General features: G+C 43.6%; 1 protein-coding gene across 1 annotated transcript; it reads left to right on the forward strand.

The window, feature by feature from the left end:
* The first annotated feature begins 1,573 nt into the window (after window positions 1-1,573).
* LOC107270223 (homeotic protein Sex combs reduced) lies at window positions 1,574-23,680 on the forward strand. Its single transcript, XM_015745039.2, has 2 exons — window positions 1,574-5,274; window positions 20,338-23,680. Exons 1-2 carry the CDS (start codon window positions 4,461-4,463, stop codon window positions 20,640-20,642), a joined length of 1,119 nt encoding a protein of 372 aa, XP_015600525.1. The 5' UTR covers window positions 1,574-4,460; the 3' UTR covers window positions 20,643-23,680.
* Window positions 23,681-24,241: the final 561 nt, after the last annotated feature.

Here is a 24,241-nt window from a genome sequence, read left to right on the forward strand (position 1 = left end):
TCTGTCCATTTGAGAAAAACGCAAGCACCGAGTATACAGCCATCGCGTGGCACGCAACCGATTCATCTTCGTCAAAACAGTCACATGCTAATCATCGTCCAATTTGATTTGATTACCAACAGCTAAAAGGGTGGACACGCAATCACTCGAAACGCGTAGGCGATCCTGTACGTGATGCGTTTTCCTAAATCAGGACGGAAGGGGGTAACAAGGAGAAAGAAGTAAAAATTATAAATGTTACACGAGGTATCTTTATTTACCTGACAACAGTCCTGGGTGCCTTGGTAAAAGGTAGGTATCTACTTATACACTATACAGGTATATGGACTGCTTTACAGCATCCCAAAGCCTAAAGGATATAAATCACTGTAGCATGCAGTCGTTGCACCACGATTGAAAGTTAATTTCAATGATGATAATTATCGAAAGAGTTCTCGAGCTGGTAAACGAGTTGTAAGGGGGGGGGGGGCAGAGAGAAATGCTCACTGCAAGGTATAGGGATCTCATTGGTACGGAAGATGCTGCGTCCGAGGATGCAAAAGGGAGGAACGTGCATGAACCATCCTCGAAGGCAGAGCATAACAGATACACGTGTCTTGGCGGCTCGCCTTTGCGACACGTGATTCATGGAGGTCTCGATACGTTTTTTACACCTACGACGTACGGCTTTATTAGAAATTCTAATAGGGGCTGCGGCAAGTAGTGACACGGGGGGAATGAAGCCAATGGCCGCTGCGCGGACGAAATGGTCTAATCATGCGATTTCTTTTGTCAGATCCTTTTAAGAGTTTACTTGCGCAGTGACTTTTGTGGGGGGTTGTCTTGTTACCACGTGATGACTTCGTTGGCATTGCTATGGGGATGTTGGGTGCACTGTTGCGGCACGTTAAAACCCATCGTCCTTCTATATGGGAAGCATGTGACGTTCGGCTACTGAAACTCGTAAAAAGGGTTTGACTTAAATCGGCCATTTGTTGTCTCGTAAAAAAAACGTACCCTTGTCTCTTTGTGGGAGACGCGTTTTACGACACCGCATCTAGAGGTATTGTTATTCTTGATGCTGATGTACTTACCTAGAGCAGTTTGCAGTCAGTGTGGACCGTTTCAGGTTCTTGATTGACATTATTTGATTCAGGTGCCACGATGCACTTTATACGTTAATTACCAAGGGTATGCTACGTAGCGTTACGTGTCAAGGGTTAATGAACCAGGATGTATATAATATTGGAATAAATCGGAAATTTTTTGTTTAAATATCAGATAAATAAATAACGTAAACTTGGCTTTTGGACGATGAGAGGTTTAAAGTTATTAATTAATAATAAGGAGAATTTGACATAGGTCACTTGCTTTAGAAGGATAACGTGGCTACTTTTATTATACCTTTCACTCTTGAACTAAGCTATGATAGATTGTCTGTTATAAAATTGAAATAATACTGGAAATAATTAATTGACTATGAGTAATTAAAAATTTAAGAAAAAAAATATAATTCTGTCAAATTACGAATAGGCAAGTGAGTTTTGAGAATTTTCAATATACAGATAGTGTATCTAAGGTCCACTTACTCATGTGGATCATACAAGTGTAAAGAAACCTCGGGGTCTGAACGATCAGAAGCTTCTGACCACCAAGCACTTGTCTCCCTATGGAGAAACGGTAGGGAAATACATGCTAGAAGGATGATAGGTGAAATAACGTATAAGGAGCCGAAAGTGGCAGCCGGGCAGGCAAACAAGCAGACTAGCAAGCAGGCTGGCAGGCTGGCAGGCTGGCCGGCTGGCAGCAATGGTGCTGCCAAAGAGAGGGGAATAGTTCTGAGCTACTATGGCTCGAAGTGGAAGAGATAGCCAGTTCCGTCGGCGGCGTCGGTGACGGGGCAACCGAACGAACGGGGTGGGAAAGAAGGTTGAAAAAGTGGGGATAAGGTGCAATTGGAGGGGGACCGTTGTCGGAGTAGGGGTATGTGGGAAGGGTATCCTGGAGGCGGGCGCGCACTTCAATTCAACGGGAACGACCACACTCGCCACATCTGGTGAGCAACTGGGATACTAGTTCTGCCGTCAAAATCGCAACCCGCGAGCTTCGTACCTGAACAGGACGAGACACCAGTTACAGTAGCCATGACGTGGTGATCAGACCGGAATAAAGGATCTAATGAAAAATTAAAAAAAAACAAATTACTTGTTAACGATTATCATTGATTAGATAACTTGGTACAGACTCGGTTATTACGAGGATGACAAGTGTGTAATCGCACGTAGTAAAAAGTTATAATGGGAAGAAGGAAGTGAAATAAAATTAAAAAATGAGAAAGGACCTCTCCGAAGAAGCGTGCTAGGACTAAAAGGAGCTCCGCCTCCTCGAGAGGGCAATCTCTCCTCTCTCCTTTGCTTCTCTTCGGCACTGGACCTCGCTCGGTCTCTGTTGCGTCGCCACCGTTCTCCCCTTCATCCGACTGGCTACTACGTCACACATGCTTCTGGCGCGAGCCGCCAACTCGAAGGCTCTCGGAGTTCAGTCGTTCAGTGAGTTACGAGTTGCGTCCGGGTTCGCCGTCGAGCGATAACGGGGCATCGATCGGATCGCGAGGAGAGGATCTACCTTGCGCTCGCTCGGGTATGGGCAACAGGTTTGAATTTATGGGACGATAAAGAGTGCGGTGCGTAGTGCGCGTGTCTCTGTCCTCGCAGTTTGCCAGAAGAGACAGGACAGAGAGGAAGAGAGAAGGAGCGCGAGAACGAGAGAGTACCAGTCAAGGTAGAAGAAGAGAAAGGGAGAAAGAACGAAAGAGCAAGTGGCGGGGGCTATCAAACTCTCATAAAACTGTCAGCCGCGACCGCCGGGCTGACTTATGTGCGCCCCTTCTCCAGCGAGCTCAACGCTTTCAGGTTCCGGCGTGCTCTTCTCGCAGGACCCCGTGTTCCAAAGTCAAAGGAGCCAGGCCCCCGTGCTAGATCACTCAGGCTCCTTGACTAAAGTGGCGTGGAATTCCGAAATCGAGCGAACCGTAAGATCAAAGAACGGAACCAGTAGTGGTCCAGAAGAGTTCGAATCCCCCGGTGACTTAGGCCTAAGATCGTCTTGAGGAGAATCGCACGTCTACGGTTTCTCTTTGAATCGCAGCATCTCGTGATTCCTCGTGGACCCGTGGCCACCCCCAGGATACGAAGGGGGCGCGTGCGCGCGGGCCCCTGACCGCACCAGGGGCGCACCAGAGGAAGACTTTTCGGTGACGTCGAGCCTAGAGTGGGCCCCCACTACCACGGGCTCCCGAATATCTCTCCATTAGCCCCCCTGACGGGCTCTCCCTTCTCCGTAGCTACGACTCGCACCCCTCTCATCCTTGTCACTTCGACCAGCGGAGAACGGGGTTGAAGAATCCTCCACGGCGGCAAGAGAGACCAATCAAGGTTTGACGAACGGCGGGGATTGGTCGGCGCTCCTGACACGCAGCGCGGCACGTGACAGCTACCGCACCGGCTCCGAGATCGCGGTTCAGTACGATACCACCTCCTTCCGCGCACGCAACACGAGAGACACACGAGTCGGTGCGCTTATACGAGAACGCGACGAACACCTCGTTCGTGTCGTGAGCCTTCGGTACACCGGAACTACTTGGGTGTCGTACAGTTCCTTCGCGTCAGGAAGAGCGATTCAACGATCAACTCTAAGGAACGCCTGTGTCATCGAGCGTTGGTCGCGTACGTCGCGAGAGTCTTAACTCCTTCAAGAAACTCTTACTCCTTTGTTATTCTACTTCCTGTCCAAGAGGAACCCGGCTGTCCCGCAACCAGTGAGTTTTCAATGGGGCGTCTCGATAGGCCGCTATGCTACTCGGTGGGCCCCCGAGTTCCCCGTAGGTAATTGCGCCTCGTAAGGTCGTAAAGAAGCAGAAGACAGTTTTATAGCCTCGGCCCACGTGGCGCTCGTAAACTAACTTGACTCTGGCTTGCTCGCTCGCTCGCACGCTTGTCCGTGTGCCTCTCTATTAGTCGGTGACCCTCGTTCATTATCGAATCATTAGTCGTGTTAAAGTCCCCGCTATCCTGAACGCTGTAACAATCATTGTGAACACCTTAAGATACGGACGTACTCGTTCGCAGGAGGTGGAAGAGTGTCACTGGCCGAAGAAAGATAGAACCTGAAGTAAAAGAAGGAACAGAAGGAAATCGTGTGAGCAATGCGACCGTTCTCGTATAAATCCTTCAGGTCGTCGTCGTCGTCGTCGCTCTCGTCGTCGTCGTCGTTGACGTCCACGTCGTTGCGATCTTTGTGAAAGAATAAAAAATCGCGATGCCACGTCTTCGTACTTAAATACTCATCAAAAGCAGTGTGAAGTTCAAACGTTTTTTTTTAAGTGTATCCTGTGATTGTTCATCCGGGTGATTTATCGTATCGCGTCCAGGCACGCAGTTTTCCGTGTGAGCTCGGATTCCACCAAAGTACATCGGGATAAGATGAGTTCCTATCAGTTCGTTAATTCTCTGGCTTCTTGCTACGCCGGTCAGCAACCTCAGCCCCAGCCACGACCCACCCCTAATTCACCTGGAGAACCGATGCAGGCTGCTTCACCCGCCGGTGGTGATTACTACAATCCAAATGCTGCGGCAACCAGCTACCCTACACCTTGCTACTCGCCACAGCAGCATTATCCTCAACATCCCTACGCAACTCCAGCTGCGGGGATGCAGCACACGCCACCTACGGGGATGATAGACTACACTCAGCTACAACCTCAGCCACGGCTCAACGCCACGGCAACGTCTCAGCAACACATGCATCCACAACAGCCGCAGCATCATCCTCCGCAGCAACATCATCCCCAGCAATTACATCCAGATCCTACTTCGCCCTTGCTCCAGGCCGCCTCAGCACCCTCTGCTCCTTCTACGTCGAGCTGCAAATACGCGGACTCCACCTCCTCCACGAGCGTAGCCTCGCCTCAGGATCTTACGACCTCCACGTCGAGGAACAGTCCCACTCCTCTGGTTGCACCTGGACCGAGCAAAGCTGGATCGGGCCTTGCCTCTCCGCCTGGAAGTTCTTCTAGATCGTCCGTGGCTGCTTCAGCGGCATCGCCTCCTGGTGGTAGTACAAGGGGGGTTGGCGAAGGTAGCTCTACGCTGACTACCGCATCGTCTGCATCGTCACCAGCTTCGTCTACGTCCAGCACATCCAGTACCGGTAATAACTCCTCGAACAAGGGCAACGCCAGCAGCAGCAATCCTCCGCAAATCTACCCCTGGATGAAAAGGGTTCATATCGGACAGAGTAAGTAGATTAAGTGTACCCCTCGTTTCATTTTTATTAGGCCACAAGTTCATTCACACACTTCAATGATGTTAGATAAAAAAAAGTTCAGCGGGTTTCGTGCATTTCACTACGGTAGGCACAATTTTAGGCGTAGATTCTGTGTATACAGAAAGGTTGACCATTTTTATCTAACTGTAGCATGTGAGGCGTCACTCTGTAAAATTACGTATATCATTGTAGATTGTAAGATGAAGTTCACGCTTATGTAGGATACGTATAAAATGGATAGTGTCGTGGGACCATCGAAACCAGTGTAAATGCTACTGTGAATGTACTGTTTAAACTGACACTTTTTTTTTCCTAAATACATTTAGCTCCTAAGAATGCTCGAAGACCGTGTAATGATACCGGAAATTTACGTGTAACAATATAGTAACGCTGTAAATGACTTCAGCACGCGTCGAAACGCAAGATGAGGAAAATACACGAAGGTAGACCACCGACGTTTTATGGGATCCTTTTTCCTCCTGTTTTTGGAAAAGCGCGGTCCAGTTGGAATTTTCGTTCGCTTACTCGTATTTCTGTCGGACGTATACACGTGTACTTCGGAGACTTCCTGAGAAACAAAAACGAAAAAAAAGGAAAAGGAAGAGAAACGTCGCTCCATACCCATTTCCATATGTGTTCAGTCGCGTTTAGAAAGGAACTTTAGAGTGGGAAAATTCAAACCGTATTCCATGCACGTGTATACTTGATTTCTAAGCGGTTGTAAAAGTGTGGAAAATGAAAATAAAAAAAAAAGAAAGTCACTACGCAAACGACGTAGGCGCGTTATTAAAAATCACATATATACCTTTAGGTATGTTTAACAGATTCGAACATTCCTCGTGAGGAGATTTATCGCGAGCATATTAAAGGCAGTTAACGTATTAACGTGTAAAATCGTATATTCGGATCTATGGGAATTGACGTCTTCCATATTTATGAGGAAATCTGTGCTGAATTATGAGATTAATATGCGTGACATTCAAGGACCATCGGTGGAATCAAAAGGAAGCGCACGTGAATTAATCGAAGTTTAAAACCGGACAAAATCACCGATTATAAATACCGGACGCACGGCAATTTAATTAGTACCGCTTTACGATCGTTAAATCATTTGCTAAGTGTGCCACAATGATGCATGTTAATTCATTCCAAACAAGGTCATTAAGCATCCCCAACAAATTGCACAAGCAAAATCCTCAATTGAATTGAGAGAAAAATATATTTTCTTGGATAGCCAAAAAGTGATTGCGCAATGTTACGAAGTCAAAGCAATGTAAACAACCTAAACTCTATCCGAAGCAAATAATTCCAAGAAATACCATTGTCTCTCGAAGCGCTTCAATCGTTTTCTAATACTCTGTATAAAAGTCAAGATTAAGGCGTTATCCAATTTCACGGTGATTTTCAATTGCCTTGACTTCTGCGTCGTTCCACCACCGAGAAATTATCTCGCGCTCAAAGCTGATTAGCTGCAAACCCATTTACCTTTTTATCCACGGAATCCAAACCAGTCCAGCGCACCTTACTCGACAAAACTTTTGCAAACATCTCGCGCACGCACTGACGCTTGTTTTTCCGTGGGATTGTGTCATCGTTTTCTGAGAATTGAGATGGGAGAAGCGTCTAAAAAAATTGAGAGACGTGAAAATGAATTTCTTCTGAATTTCTCAAAGAAAACGTTTTAGTAGCAAATGCATGTTGGTGCGACATAGAAACAGGATAAAAACAATAATTTACTTATTTTTATTAAAAAATTTTAAAAAATTAGAATTTATTAGAAAAGCAGAAAAAATATTTCACAAATATCACTGCGCTGTATGTTCGATCGAATCCCGAATTCTCAGAAACCTAACGTGAATGCTCCAAAGCGATGCATGAGAATAAGCAGCAGCCCGAAGTGTCAAAGGAGTAAAAAAACGCACAAAAAAAAAGGAGAAGTGCCGTAGGACCTATATGAAAGTAAATGAATCCCATACAGAAATTTAATAAACATAAGTATTACTAAAGAAGTGACCAAAATGGAAGCTGGAAGATCCATCACGCCCATGCAAAATCAAAGGTTTCGACCTCACGCGATATTCACGATACCCGTAATTGATTGCACCACGGGAGCTTACATACACTTATAGTAAATTCATGGTCGATCAATGAAAGCGCATCAATAAGACGCATTATATCCCGTTAAGAATTAACCGTACGAATATAGTCGGAAAGGATCAACGTTCGGAAATCTCATATAGACAGACATCGGGTTACATAAAATAAATAGTCGGATACTACCGGTTCGAATTATAAGGGTAACAAACGTGCTAGTAGACGTAAATTGGAAATAGCCTTACGCCTGAATTTCTAGCATTGGTTTCCACCTGCCCCCGTAGGTTAAAGAAGATAAGACAGCTCTCGGTCGCGTTCACATTAGTCGCCGCGTGATTTACTGCGCGGCCAGTATGATTCAGTCAGCGGGGAATTTGACGAAGAATTAATGGTATTATGATATCGTGTGTAACTCTATGTATGTGCGCCAGGCCATAAATCAGGCTGGATTGTAAGGCGGGGGGCCCTTCCTTCTCTCAGCTTAAGCTTTGGCTTGGCCTTAGCCCGTTCTTCGACTCGGCCCCCAAACAGCTACGGAAAGCAAAGGTCTCTCTTGTGCGTTGGCTTCCTTGCTTGCCCTGCCATCCGCCTGCAAGGTTAATGTAGCATCCTTCCACTGCTTTATATTCCGCTTTTAAAACCGCCTGGCAAATGGCCGCGTTTGGTACTGCACTTGAACCATTTAGTAACGCCAAATAACCTACCAATAGAAAATACCTTCCAGCACTTTTATCCATTGTCCACGCGAATTCGGATTCATTCGGAATTGCCTTGAGCAATCTTTAGCTTAGGTTTAGGTTAGGCTCTGGCTGGTCAGCGACCAAACTCCTTTCGAATATTTATACTCTACACGTGACGCAAGCCTACGCTTTGGGAACCGCGCACACGATTTTCCATGGCGGCCATGTTTTTATTATACGAGATTTTTAAGCCTACCCATGGATCTCTCTTGCTCTCTGGTTATCTTCCGGCTCTCTTGACTAGCTACTATTTGTAACTGATAAACGATCCTTTTATTTGTTGTAACTATACTCACATGATAACTAACGCTTCGTCAAACATCGTCGTCCACGCGTCAGGATGGCTGGCTGCGTGCGCCCGTATATTATTCTTGTCTATCCAACTCTTTCGTCCCTTCCACGTTTTCCCGTAGCATCGGCCGAGCGTCGGTTTCGACTAACTACGTGTATAAAGGCCTAAGGGGATTCTCGCTGCTAAAGAAAAGATACTGCCGTCCCGAATTCACGTTGTTCTTCCGAAAGATTTTTTCAGGGTGTTATAACTATATATATAATAAATTATATATCTATATATGTCCACTATGTACATGCCCACATTAAAACTAGGTCTATGAGCATTAACCAAGCAGTCTCACGCAATCTTACAAGAAACTTGTTTTCCCTGCGTTTCGCGTCGTCCTTGCAACTACATAAAATATAAATCTTTCTAATGGAGTTTACCACTCGAAAAAATTCCGATTGAACGAATGCCGGCGCGCATGCGCGTTAAAGATAAGAATTCTAACAGCCAAACGGGATCGTAATTTTTTTAATTATCTCGATCCGTTAGCCATTTATCGCCATAACTTCGGCTGCGATACGTATAAGGAGTATCTGAGATGTAATAACAATAAAAAGAAAAACAGAAAGAGAAAAAAGGTCTTAAAGGAGCAACGTTCTATATACATTGACACTTTCTCGCATATACTAGCGCCATGATAATCCGCAGCGCGTGGTTGTCATGTGGCGAATAATTGCATAATAATTTGCTGGCGAATAAGCGATTAACGCATAAATAATACGATTAGGACGAGGGGTGGGCGGAAAGACGTCGAGTACAGGGTAGGGGAATTGTGTATAGGAGAAACGTAGAGGCGGAAGGTGGCTTTCGCCAGGGAGCCATAATTACAGGCTGATCATTCCGTCATAAATAAGAGCCGGTATAGTTGTGCAGGACTCCGCTTATGGGTTATCCCAGTGGCAAGGGTGACTGCGAATACAATTCCCAAGATACAAATCCGTCTGTTATCCCCGGTGCCAGTGGGGTTGTAAGGTCAAACGTTGGGAACTGGTTCCTGTAGCTGCGATACCAGTCAACGGCCTCCTGTACCTACTTCATGTTTTGCCGCTTGGTGTCCCGTATGGGTTACAAATAGAGAGAACGTATTTTAATATCCTAGAGAAATAAATTTGATTCGTAGGAATTTTTATCATAATTGTATATACACATATATATATATATATATATATATATATATATATATATATATATATATATATATTGAGCGATTGACTTCGATAATTGATCATCCGATGTTCTTCTCTGATCTTGTACGTGATTGCCCGTTGAAGTAAACATACGATAAATACAGTGTCTGCATATGGTATAGCAAAGACTTGTATGCATTTATTACTCGTTCATAAAAGTATAGCAAGTCTCGGATTGAAAACTGGTTTTCATAGACAAGGCGGAACGATTACTTTTCACGATTGCCACAGCGTAACCGTTTTCGGTGCTTGTTTTTAGCCGATCACCGCAATTCCGTGTAGTCGTTTAGCGACCAGGAGATGGAAAGAGGAAAGAAAAAAAGAAAGGAGTGAGGGAGAAAGGAGTCGGGAGGAGATAAAGTAATTTTTGTCGAGATACAAGTATTTTACGAATTATCCTTGGCTGCGGCTAAGAACACCTAATAATCATCCTCGCCGGAGTATAATCCAGTGAGAACTTCAGCGATGGCGCTGCGCGGAAAAGTATCGAAATTGCGAGAGATTAAAGTAATTGCGCATGTACTATATATCGACACGGTAAGCAGCGACTTGCCGAACTAAGCGATGATGGGGAATAACCACTTCATCTCCTCGAATAGTGGCAGAAACACGAAGGGAACCGGTTCGGTACCTATCGGCTAATCGCCATGACGTTCAAAAAGGCGCGATCTCCATCTTGTAGCGTATACGAAACGTAGCAAAGAAAATTCGATCCGCCTCTTCGGCATGGCTTTATCAAGTGTCAGGACCTTTTGGATAAAAAGTGATAAAAAAATTTTTTTAAACAACATCCTTCATTAGTTCTGCAGCATTAGCGTTTCCGTTCATCCGTAAGCATCCCAATTATAACCCAGAGCGCCATATGTAACTGTACGAAACGGATCGTTTAGGTATTTTTTCAGTTTTTCGAGGAAGCGCAACCTAACCTAACTCTTGTTATGTCGTTGATCCAAGCAAAAGTATACGTAAGCCTTACGAGCATTCGCTATTCCAACCACGAAATTCTTGTGGCGAAGAAAAAAATAGAGAAATCCGTTTCCAGGGGCATATATAAATTTTCATTGGAAGCGGCGAGTGCAAATGGGATGACCCGATGGGTAGTAGATGTATGCAGGGAGCGAAGTGGGCCGCCTGTTGCTGCGTCGGAGCGCCACAGGGATCCTTGATCCTTATGCTCCTGCAGCCGCCCTTCGGCCGACAACCCCCCGAGGAGTATTGCCCCGAGTGAAATTTACGAGCTCACTGTGAATGGGCCTCGAGACTCGCGGTTTTGACGCGACACGAGTACCGGAACACCACGACACAATAATTATTACGGATACAGGCAGTATTGTCCTGTTCAGCTCGTCCTTCGAGCGTAACATTACGTTCGGTTCGGTACCATAGGACTACTAGTGGAGAAAAAAAGCTATTTCTTTCACCGCAGGGAAATTTCTCTCTAAAGACCTATGACAGCTCTTAAAGCCACGTTTTTACTGAAACTTTTTAAACGTTTTCATTAGGATCTTCCAGAAGCACGGAAACACTTTATACCTTAGAAGATTCTTTATTTGTATTCAGTAGCGCGACAACTCGTCTTAGGGAACGAACTTTTGTTCGCTAATGAACGAATATCTAATGTTGCCTACTAAGTTATGACTATTACTATATACGTGAATTATACTATTATACGTGCGAATGGTTCATTAACGTAGCTAATTGCTCCTGATCTTGATTAGACTCGTAACGCTTCCGTAAGGGTAGCCTATGACGTTGATACTTTGATTAGAGCAGTTCACTCCCACTTCGCACATTCCGCTTTCGACTGCTTTTAAACGCGACTTAAAAAATTAATTTGAAACGTCAAATTGTGTTTGGAAAAATTGAACAATTTATATACCCGAGTAGCGCTAACTTCGTAAACGATAATTTACGTAACGATTACCAAGACAGTCGAGCCGATCGGTTGGCGGAGAATCGAGAATGGATAGGGATCGTATAGAACGGGAACAACTTCATTCCGTAGGTGGTGCACTGTGCAAAGTGCTTGGTGTAGGGGCGGTCCCGGGTGTACCCTGACGACCCCGGGCCATAAATAAATGCTCGCGAGGCTTATGTACTACCCATGCCTCTTTCGAGAGGGCTCTCCGTGCAGGGTAACCAGGAGGTACGCCGTGGACGATCAAAACGGACAGCCTCCTAAGAGGGACAAGCTAAGCTAAAACATAGGTACTGCATGATGCATTGGCCGGAGACTACGCCCGCGAAATACGAATCGAAAAAGATGCGCTTTTAAACTGAAATTTATCTGGGGCTTGGCGGTTGCGAAATGAAGACGAGATCGGCGAAGACTTTCGAAGGCTCGAGAAAAATCGGGTAGCAAGGATAATATAGGGTATTCGTGTACCGTGATATTAAGGATTTATTAGGATCGATCGGTATGGTAGGACTTATTTAAATATTGTACTTTAGAAATATTGTATTAAACAAGTAAATATTAATTGACATGCAAGGAACGTAGTATGGGATTTTTATGTATAGAAATTTGGTACTGGTTGTGCAATGAGAATTTTTGGGTAATAGAGAATTAAATAGTTTTTTTACCAAGTAAATTTATTACGTTAATCGCACCTTGAGTACAAGCTTCTTTAACTTTTTTTTTTATTAAGCAAAATCGGCATTCGTGCTTTTCCCTATGGAGAAACAGAAACTGAAAAGACGAGTCAGATACTGCATGATTCATAAGCTCGAACGTATTCGTGACGGTTGGTATAAGCGGTAGATTTTCGATTTAAATTTATCTACCATACGCAGATGCGTGTTGGAATTGGATACGAAGAAACCAAGACGGCCGAAAAGTAGACTTTCATTGAAATTGCAATCAGACAGGTTAGGGTTTTTATCAATTTTAGGAGCTATTAATAAAATAGCTGTCGGATACTACAATTTGATCAAAGTAAAAAAAAATACGTTAAAGAAACTGTCATTGAAAAATTTATTAATTCATATAAAACAAACACCAATCATATTGAAAATGCTAACTTGATAAAAAATTCATGTTAATCGTCACAGATAACAATAACGTAGCTACCTACTTCCGGTCTATTTTCGTTTTTCACCTTAATACAAATGCAGTAAATAAAATTTTTTAAATATTTTTGCAAAATTGTTCATTGTAACAATTACCTATAATCTCCGCTCACCTTCTGCAATTTATGCACATTTTACATCGCCGAGGGAAAAATCCTACATAATTCTGTGTTTGTCCTCAATTCCTGCGAATCGATCTGCACCCATGTACATACCGGTTGGATCATTTGTGTGTTTTTGTCCGACCTTACGTTGCGTTCACATCGCCACCGCCACCGTCATAGTGTACTCAGCCACGTAGAGTCGCAGCTGACTGTATTGTTCCCACTGAAGGTAAGTCATTAATTTTCCTGCACCAGGGAGGATCTCGGTGTAAGAGTATATATATATATATATATAAGAACGAGTCCTCGGACACATTGGTAAAGCATAGGTGGTCAGCTGGTGACTACTATCAATTAATATTTGAAAACTTTTGTCCGAAATAACTTCGACTAAATTCAACTAGCATTTACAACTATTTTCAGTACCTGTAACCTATATATATTCATATGTTTTACATCAATCCATTTCAGTATGCATATCAGTACATATACCTATTGTACAGAGATGCATATCAACACGGGATACAGTCCGTATAGTATCTACATACAAATTTCCGGAACATACTTTCGTTATGAGTAAAAAGAAATTACGTAATCCCAGAAAAATATGTAACATTAAGAAATTGAGATCTTTACCAATATCCACTCTTGTTAAAAACCTCCTGACAGATTACAACAAAACGAGTAATCTTGTTGTTCGGATACGATACATGCATTACACCGAAACCAAATCAGATCTGATTACGTAGATTACTATGACATTTGGTTTACTATGACATACCTAACCCAACCTGATTTTCTCCAATGAGATGCACACACAGTACACCGTTTTCTGTATAAAATTCAAACTAGAGCAGTTTCCCTAATATTAAAAATAATCTCATATTATTGTTATTATTCATATTATCGTGCCATTACGTAGCCATTGTAAATTGAATGAATTATTCGAAAAATCAGATCCGATTCAAAGGATCATTCCAAAAGTGTATATGATTACATGCTGAATGAAAGATAGGCGCTTTTATAAAGAATAAAAATAAGAATAACAATACGAATAATAATAAGACGAAGAAGGTAACGCATTCTGAGATTGTTGGTAGGTTTGAGTCGCGTGTGTCGAGCGATCGGAGCGTCTCGTGATGGATGGAGACGCGCAGCCTCTATCCCCATTCCTCCTCAATCCAAAGAGCCATTCCATAGCCTCTATCTCCCCCGTACATATATACTGTCCGGGTTCTCCTCTGCCTCCACTACTATCCACGTTCTTTTCCTTCTTGCCCCCATCTGCCCCCCCCCTTCGCATCCTCTTGTATAAAGTAACCCCTCGGCTCGTGACAGTTCCTTGTGTATACAAACCGTACCTACACGTGCGTTCTAGGGAGCAGCGATCACACTTTGAAATACCCAGTAGACGTTTTGAAAATATACTCACTTAAATACCGATAGTACGAAACTGAACTTGGGCTGATGTCATTTTTTTATGAGATAGCTGTTCTAATGGATATAGACGTAGGATCTATTTTATTTATTTATAAAAAGTCTTATGTACTGTTATTCCTTGGTTTGCAAGGATTTAGAAAAAAAAAATGAGGTCCTACCTGCAAAATGGGTCAACGGCTCCTCGCAGAGGGTTGTCAGACACGTCTCGGGCGTTAGATTGTATGCATTGGACAGTTATAAATAGATTCAAAAATTATTGCTTTTCAATCTGAATGGCTGTGCTGAGGTGGTGCGAGGGGGGGTGGATGCTAGGGGAGCCAGAAGTGTTGCGAAGGGTACAGTCCGTGGAGGAGAGGCAGTGGGCGCTCAGCGGCAGCTCTCACCGAAGCTTTTATGCCGAAGTTTGGTGCGTCGGGGCGCCGCGATCATTTGTTATCTCCCGAGAAAGCTCTCTGACGCAAATAGGTTTGTTTCTGGCCGCTTTAAACGCTTCACAATAATCCGGCGAACCCAAATTCAATTAACGCCTCGTCTCCGGTCTCCTCCTCTTTTTGTTTTGCTCTTTGACAGCGCTGGCTACCCCCAAAATTCTTACTCGGTCTCTCTCTCTCTCTCTCTTTCTCTTTTACTCAAAAGCTTTCTCTCTCTCTCCCTCTCTCTCTCTCTCTCTCTCTCTCTCTCATCGACGCTCGATTCACCACTTGATGACTATCGAACGCTATAACTTTTTTTCTACACATTATGGCAATTTCGGTAATATCCTCGTCATCGACGCTCGATTCTCTCTTTCTCTTTTACTCAAAAGCTTTCTCTCTCTCTCCCTCTCTCTCTCTCTCTCTCTCTCTCTCTCTCCTCGTCATCGACGCTCGATTCACCACTTGATGACTATCGAACGCTATAACTTTTTTTCTACACATTATGGCAATTTCGGTAATATATTTCAAAAATTTTTTTTTGAATTTTTTAAAAGTCTTATATCCACTGTACAGGATTTCTCGATATAATTTTTCAATGCAAATACGTATATGGTAGGTACGTAAGTAATAACTTCTATCGTTGCTCTTCTACTGTGCTGCTATCCTATGGGATTTCGCTAGATGCCGTCGGACGCCTAGTAACAGGTGGAGAACACTGGTCAGCTTCCGCGAGGGACCGCGGAATGTCGACAGGTCGTTGATTTTACTGGTCTACGATCTTTGGCCCGCATCATCGTCACAGCTGCAAAAGTAACGAAAGGTCACAAATCAGCATGGCGAAGCTGAATGACGCAAAACACGCTTAGGTAAATTTAAATTGCGCATGGACTGACTGGACTTGGCGTTTTGGCGAAAGAGAGGCTCTCCTTTCGTACGTATATAACTGGCTGGACGCCAGAGTCTCGCGTTCGTGTCGTCTGCCCGTATTATCGCTTTGTCGCACCGATCTCCTGGTTAGAAGGATTTCGAAGTACCGATCTCAGACGTCTCTTGTCATTCGTATAACTGTCTTCTATACGTTCCACATCCTCCATACCCATCTCCTCCAGTGTTTACCCTTTTCAGAATCCTTGCGAAATTTTCGCTTCGACATATTCACTGTATATTCAACTCGATCGTACTTACGCAACAGATATCACGCTACACTGAAGTAGGATCCGAAAATACGTTTCTCTCTCTTATATTGACAAATATTTTTTTTCGGAAACTCGTATTTGCGTCTTTTGTCAAAAAAAATATTTTTTTGTTCCTCTCCATTATATTTAGTTACTATATTCAGCCGAGAAAACATTTATCTTAGCGGCTAATATGAAAAGTTCGCCGCGCGAAATTGACTCCCGTCGAGTTTCACAGTAGGGACGCACGGGAGTTGGAATGAAGTCTAAAATGGCACGGACGCAAAATATGCAGCTCGAATATAAATAAGGATATAAGAAGAAGACACCGAGAGCGAGGAAGTCTCCTGGCTGAGACAATGACGGCGTGAGACGATGCCGAAACCATGTTAAACTTTCCAGAGCAGCTATCTCGGAACACAAGGGTCCCCATGAGTCTCAGGACCACCTAGGTCACGAGATGTAATCATAATTGTATAATAGCTCGGTAAACTGGTCGGGTTATTTATGAGCCGCTCGCTCTGTCGGCAATGTCAATGCGTGCAGGAGGATCTCGAAGACTCGATTGTAGCCACGACTCGCGCCGCCATCCTCTTGTAAGATACCACCCTACCCCATGACATTTACACCAGTACATCCTGTTGCCAGCTCCATTTACGTGCTCGTGATCTCAATGCTACCCGTCACGATCAAAGTCACCGTACGTCAAAATTCACCACTTCCTGTCGACCTTTAAATATTACAGGATGAGTCTATAGACGGTCCTGTGTTCATTAAACTGATCGGAAGTGTTCAGGATGTAATGGCTGACAGGTCAGAGATCACTGACGTCGATAGCGAATATTGGTGAATTTAAGTAAAAAAAAAATCGAAAATAGGACATTGGCTTATATTAGTTTCAAAAGAACCGATCACCTGCCCCGATCTAGAAGCACGATAAGAGACGTTCGTTCTCGTATCAGATAACTGGTCAGATATGTGATCGGGGTTGGACGAGTAGAATTGAAGTCTATATGTACATATATATATATATATATACATATGTAAAACTCGCTCGAGAAAGACGTACTTTGGCATGCGTGTACCAATACACTGTCGCTGTATAATAGTACAGTCTTGGAATGCGACACGCGTTGCATTACCAGCGTGAGAGTCCTTCTCCTTGTAAGAGTTAAGAAATGGCTGCCACGTTGCCGAGGACTCGTTCGCATGTAAAAGCACTGGAGACAGAAGACACATAAACATCATATTTGAATTACCATCTTCACTCGTGTATTGCGCGCATAAGATTTTTTGTAAATGAATTACGTATATTTAATTTAAAAAAAGTACTGAGTGGAAATTTTTTAAGTTTAACACGAAAATTCGTTCTCGTAGTATATACCATGTATACTCCTCCAACCATAATGGTGGAAGTTTGAAAAAGGCGGCGGCCGCCTTTAAATCCTAATGGATACGGGGGACAGGGATAAGAATTCCTGCGCGTAAAAATGCCCACCAACCGTAGTAGTATAGTGAGTGACACGAAAGGGAGGGCAGAGGTGTCTCGTCTGGGAGTGGAGCTAAGCGCAGGGCCGTGTCGTGTCAACCGTCCCGATGTCACTTCACGTCGTCTAGCGTTTTCATGTTTTGCTCTTAATAGAACACGTCGGCCACGTATTTGCATTGGGATCTGGTACCGCCGAGTCGCAGAGTCACCAAGTCACCGACTGACTGACTGCCTGACTGACTGAAGTGAGACCAGGATAACAGAGCTGGCCGCGACATCTTCACGGTAGCTATCTGATAGGTTTACGTCCCACGTATCTATAGAAACAGTCGCGACGTTATATTTTAACCTGCTTTCTATCTCGTGAAAAGTTTATTTTCGATACCACAAGGCTGTCTCGTGCACGAGTTGGATCCGTGACTTTTTCCTGAGTGAATACTCGGTTCGACGTTTTCGAAAAAAAAATTTGTTTGAAAATTTTTGTACGGGCACTGTAACTATGTAACTTATATATTTATATGTATACTTTAATAGAATTTACATAAAGGATTTTTATTCGTATTTTACTCGATCTTTATTCGAGTTAATGCTTCTGGTCCATATGGAAATTCGATACGCCAATTTCATGGAGAATGCATGTGCACTACTGTGTGTGAATGAGGAATCGAGTGGAAGATTTTTAATATCGATGATGCATCCTTACGACGGCACGCGTGAAATTTAATCAGAACATCGATTTCCATGGGATCTTCGGCGTATCGATGTCGGCAACGTATAAAAGCCATTAATCACGATAATATCGCGGCTTGAACAATACAGTGTAATCTGATAGGTACGTAGTTTAGCGCGATTATTATTGCCCTCGTATGAAACGAAAATAAAAAGGACCAACAAGTAGACAGGGTACACCAGGTATCGGGCAAGTTCTTTGATTAACGTCACGTACTCGCCTGGCTCATTTATCATGGCAAATAATGCAGCTGCTATTTTGACCCGCGCGCCAAATTCTCTCGACGAAACCTAACCTAACCGAAATGCATGCAGGTATCGCATTACGAGATACCTCAAGTAATAATCCTAGATAAAGGTGTTCGACGAATAAAATTTACTATATTTTAGAACCATCAAAAAATGTAACTAGGGACGCACATCCAACAACTGTAGGGACCCACCTAATTCGATGTATCCCCACTCCGGATCTCACGTCTACCCCTAAGATCGCATTCCAGAAGGGCACGGCATTCCCCGATCGGAAAAGGAATTTTTCGATCGGCAGGATAAACGATTTTTCAAAAATTCGCACCCGTCCACGCGGGACGCTCACCTTTCACAGTGCGCTTGCCGTATCGACACTGGAATAGCACCGGGACAATTAATCACCAGGAAAACGGTCTATCTAAAACGTATATACTTATATAGGTTATACCTGCACCTTGAGTTCACGAAGATACATCAAAAAAATATTAATTCACCATTTTGCCTTGAGATAACGAGATTATGAAAAATATTTTGATCTGTTAAAAGAACCCGGAAACTGTTCGTACCCATCTACCCCATATACGTAGACGGACCAGAACCATCCACATAGTAGGTGTCGGGATAGAGAAGGATGTCTACAGGGTTGCAGACAGGGAGAACTATTTATTAAAAAGTCAGCCCAGTAGCGGCGTGCTACATCGGGAGGAAAGCGATAACGTGACTGGACCAGTCATTAAGCGTAGCTTGGCTCGTTCACAGTGTGTTCCCTCTTCTCTCTATACGTTCCCTCTTTTGCTTTCCCCTTATCCCTGTGTCCAACCCTCCATACCCCTCTGTTCACTTGACTGTTCTCTAGCGGCGGTCGGGAGTTGAAGCCGTCGTCGGCGAAACACGTATCTCTCTGTAGCAAACCCATTCCGTTCTCCCCCAAGACTTGCGCGGACTATTAATAGCGCATTCATTATTGCTGTAAATGAGCCGCCTCTTTAATATCCGCATTGGTGTGCGAGCACTCCTTCCACCTTGGAACGAGCCAGCCAACCGAGCCCATGGACAACCCTTTCCGCTAGGCACCTGCGACCACCAACTCCTTTCTCGTTTCTAACCCATTCTCCTTCCTGAACGTAGTCGCCAACCTCAACCATTCGCTTTTAACGATTACGCAGGCAAGACACGCATAGCCACGCCAGCGAACCAGCCTTTAGCCGTACTTGCCAAATTCGAGGACCCTCCAGGCCGAAAGAAAAAAAAACACTGGGATGATATTATTTCTCATAGGACTTCAAACCACTTTTGCGACAAGTTCGGTTTGATTGAAGAATTTGAATTTGACGCCACGTGGTACGTGGATCTTGAAGAATGACTGATGTTGACTCTCGTGACAATTAGCTTTGAGACAGTTGTCCCTCGTGGTGGGTAGAGCACTTCATCTTCCTGGGATTGATTTAGGACTTGGGACACAAAGTTGAATATCGGGCAGGTAGTGCGCGCGTCGTAATGCGCTTTGATGCTTGAGTCTACGTCATGTGTGTGATAGTACGATGAGAGTAGCTCGTAACGGTCTGCATCGTTGGAAGTAGGTGTAATAGGCGGTGTATCGTAATAATAGCAGTGCAAAATTATTTATGGCTGAGGCGTGTTAAGCAAATAGGTAAAACAGCTGCGAAGTGACCAGTTCACAATCCAGTGGCGGAGGCATTAACCATGCCTCGTTGAAGTAATTAACGAGGTCGTCACGCATTGCCTGACTCCCGGTAATACGCATCGTCTCTTCTTGGCTTCGCCTTTTTTTGCAATTTTAACGAATATCGGTATGACAATGCGAGACGATTAACTTCGTTCTTCTAGGATTAGAGTACCAGTGTAAGAAATTATTTTCAATTTCAAAAATTTTAATCTGTCAAAAATTTATTTGAAAAATGATACATATTGTATTACGTGTATGAAAATTCAAATTTTTACTATGACTTTAACCGATCTTATTGAACTTCGTGCTTGCAGGTACCGTAAATGCAAATGGCGAAACCAAACGGCAGAGGACTTCCTACACGAGGTATCAGACCCTGGAGCTGGAGAAGGAGTTCCACTTCAATCGCTACTTGACGAGGCGGCGGCGTATCGAGATTGCCCACGCGCTCTGCCTGACCGAACGTCAGATAAAAATCTGGTTCCAAAACAGACGGATGAAGTGGAAGAAGGAGCACAAGATGGCGAGCATGAACATCGTGCCGTACCACATGTCGCCGTACGGCCACCCTTACCAGTTCGCTCCGCACCCAGGCCAGTTCGCACATTTGGCCACATAGGACGAGTTCTCGCCCGCCGAGCTCGGAGCACACGCTGTCCGGTTCCCCGGGATGTACGGCGAGCAGAACTTCTAGGCTTTTTCCAAGCGTATTACCCACGCGAGTTGGGTAAGCGAAGACTTCACTTCCGGTAGAGGGATCAGAATGAATCCAAGAGTGCGATGAAGCTATTTCTTGGAATTGTCGAAATCAATATGGTCCTACAGACACCAATAATTTTTAAACCAATAGCTAGGAAATCGTATCCGTGGAAACCATCGAGTTCAGTTGTAAATTTTAAAACCGGAAATGTAAATTCATGAAGACGTTCGAGAAGTCCGTGGTATCGTATTCGTATTGGACCATGGAATTTAATCCTTGGAACTTCCTGAATTCATATCGATCCTCGATCGGCATTCAAGATTCATTACTCAGAGAAGCGAATCTCGTGCGATAGTAAAAGTGGCCAATTTCCATGAACCCAAGGAATATAGAACAGAGCACTCTTTCTCAAATGACTATTCGAAGTTGAAGGGAAGCCAAAATTTTCTGCATAGCGTTGCCGTGCGCCCGAAATAATAGACTGGACGCGCTCCGAGGGGCTCCCACTTGACAAATTATAAATTAACATACATGAACGTGGCGAGTCCTCCTCAGCGGGCGAGATAAACGAATATCTAGCGTAAGTGTAGCGATTAGCGATTTAAACTATTAAACAATTAATTACCCTAACCCGTCCAGCTGCACACTGTTTCCAGTCTGTTCTCGCGATTTCGAAATCTCTAATGAGTTAACAGTACTTAGATATTACGACCACCGTGGTAGCCCTCTATTATCATCTGGATCTTATCGCGATCCAGATGATCCGGGATCCCAGTTCCTCGCTCGGCCGTATCTATACACACTCCCAGCATCCTAATTGTCAAACTCGCCGATCCGATCCACAAGAACAAAGAGAACCATCTTAATCGTATACACGAAGAATCGCAACAGTTCCGTGAAATGAATAATGTAACACAATTTCCACGAAGCGACAGAGTCTAGTTTCAATAAACGTAAAAGATACGAGATAGCAATAAAAGTTCTAAATCGTTCTCAAAAAGAATCAAGAAGAGGAGGCTAGTCTCGAACCATCGATCGTAACGCAGCAGAGTATAAACACGACTTTTGCTCAAACTGGATTATCCGTAACATCCGGAAGAACTTGGAAAGGCGATCATCCATAAAAATAAGCAAACGTCCTCGATTCTCGATCATTTTGAATTGGCGTTAACGCGGTTCGTTATTTGACGAAAAGCGGATGTTACGGATGGTCAATTATATCACAGAGTACCTTAAATGATTACGGTATGACGATGACTCCGGGTGATCCAGGTATGTTGCTCAATCGGGTCTGGACGTAGATTAATGTTAATGGACGAAAACGGTGAGCAGCTGAGGCCCCAGCAAGAAAGCAAGCAAACTCTCTGTAAATAGTGTGCACCGTATTGTACCCCGGATCTCTTAGGAGCAGCCCCGTTGTTCCTAGCAGTCTGTTATACACCGTGCGCGTATGTATATGTATATCGTCCTAAAGCATAAGCCTACTTATGGAGAATGCGTACGCATCGTGTGTACACCCAGCACCGCGTGTTGTGTGCAATTAGGTGCCGTGGCCGGTTGTGCGCGTGCGCGTGCGAGAGGTACCCGATTCTGCCGCTAGTGTATTGTCGCGCTAGTCGATTGCGTGTTATACGCATGCGCACGGACGAAATCGCGGCCGAGGTATCGGCGTGCATTAATTGGTTAATAAATTCGAAAACAAATTGCCCGTTAGCTGGTAAATGGACCGCAGGTGTGTAAAAATTAGCGAGTGTGTGCGGCGCGCATGCGTGCGCACGAGTAATTGGATATCTTGTGATACGAAAGCCGTCGCTCTGTGTTTAGTTTTACGTGGTCATATGCGATACGAGATGAAGCAAATTCGGAAGCATACAGGGATTCTAAGTATACCGGAGAAACGAGATGATACGTGAAGTAAGATATTGAATTGTACATAATTATTTGAATATACGTTAACACGAATATCGAGGATGTTATTATTGTACGGGGCGTTAGTGAAATCACTTAAATTCTCTTTGCCCTCAACGAAGTCAAGGAATGACATAAAAATTTTAAGTATCGCGAGTACATTAGACTTTAAAGGTAAAACCTTATAGCGATTTTCTTCAAGATCGTTCGAACCTGTCATTATTTTTTTTAAATCTATCAAATCGATTTGGTAACAGTCCCCTCGCGTTATCGAATCGTATATATCGCCAAGAATCAAGTTGTTTTCGTAACGCCCGGTACTAATAGGCATATTTAAACGAATAGAGGCGACTACGACGAGGACGACGACGATGATGATGATAATTATTATTATTCTTATTACATTGATTAATTATTAATATTATTATTATATTATATTATTATATTGAGAGTGAGTCTGTTGCTAGTGACTTGGTCCAGTGTTAATATTGTATTTTATTTGTTTCGTTATGATTTTTTGTTGTTCACGCCGCGTGTCGTCAACACGCTCCGTACCTACGAACGTGCATAAACTGCGTAGAATTCGCCTGTGCGCATGAAAAGTCAGTTGTTTTTTTTTTTTTCATTCATTTATCAAAAATTAATATATTTCGGTGCATCCATATACGTGTACGTCTCAATGTTCGATCCTTCTCGACAATTCGTATCGTCGATCGCGATCATTTCAACCGAGGCGTCTTACGATACATCGATTCGGCCACTTCACTTCAGCTTCTGTACCAGCATCTTAATTGCTCTCACGTCCAGATTAAACAAAAAAAAGACATCTCGCTCGACAAGCGTACAGGATGCATTCTCCCACTTAAGTTAAGCTCAAGTATTACGTTCACGTAGCGTTTTCAAATGTTACTTCATTCCATGTAATATACGTAATAGTCTAACTAAATACCTAAATCTACTACATCTACGTAACCTAGAGCACCGTACGTGTAAGATCATATAATTATATAACTTAAATTGTAATTATTAAATGGTATGACGTAAAGAAATCGGTCTCCTTATTGCGCCATCCGATCGGATGTCGTTGAATATTAATTTTGAATTAACCCCAAATATTCCTACAGCATCTATGGGAGTACAATACGTCATTGATTTATCGGCAATAACACGTCGGATTATTAACTTGATTTTTTTAACCGTTCGTAATTTTAAACTTTTTCAATTTATTCGCCTCTTACACGATTCGCTTACACGTTTGGGGTAGCGATAATCCTCGCACAGTAAACTTGCCGTAAAATTGCGTTGCGCTTCAAGATGCAATAACAAGTGTTATTTACACTTCGTCTTTCCCGTATTCCAAGCGCCCACTTTACTTCTCTATAAATAGATTTTGAACTTTCGACCGGCGTGGGAAGTGGCCGCGCCGCTCGACGTCCGATCCGCTTCAGTGCAATAAAATATATTCGTAAACGAATCGTCATGATTAGTTATAGAGAGTGAGATAATGCGTACCTAACCATTATATATAATATCTCGAAATCAACAAAAATCTCTCTAATTAGATGTCACTGAACGTAACCCCATTCAACCTGACCTAACATAGATATACC

Source organism: Cephus cinctus, unplaced genomic scaffold (assembly GCF_000341935.2).
Source record: "Cephus cinctus unplaced genomic scaffold, Ccin1 Ccin1_scaffold0709, whole genome shotgun sequence".
NCBI lineage: Eukaryota > Metazoa > Arthropoda > Insecta > Hymenoptera > Cephidae > Cephus > Cephus cinctus.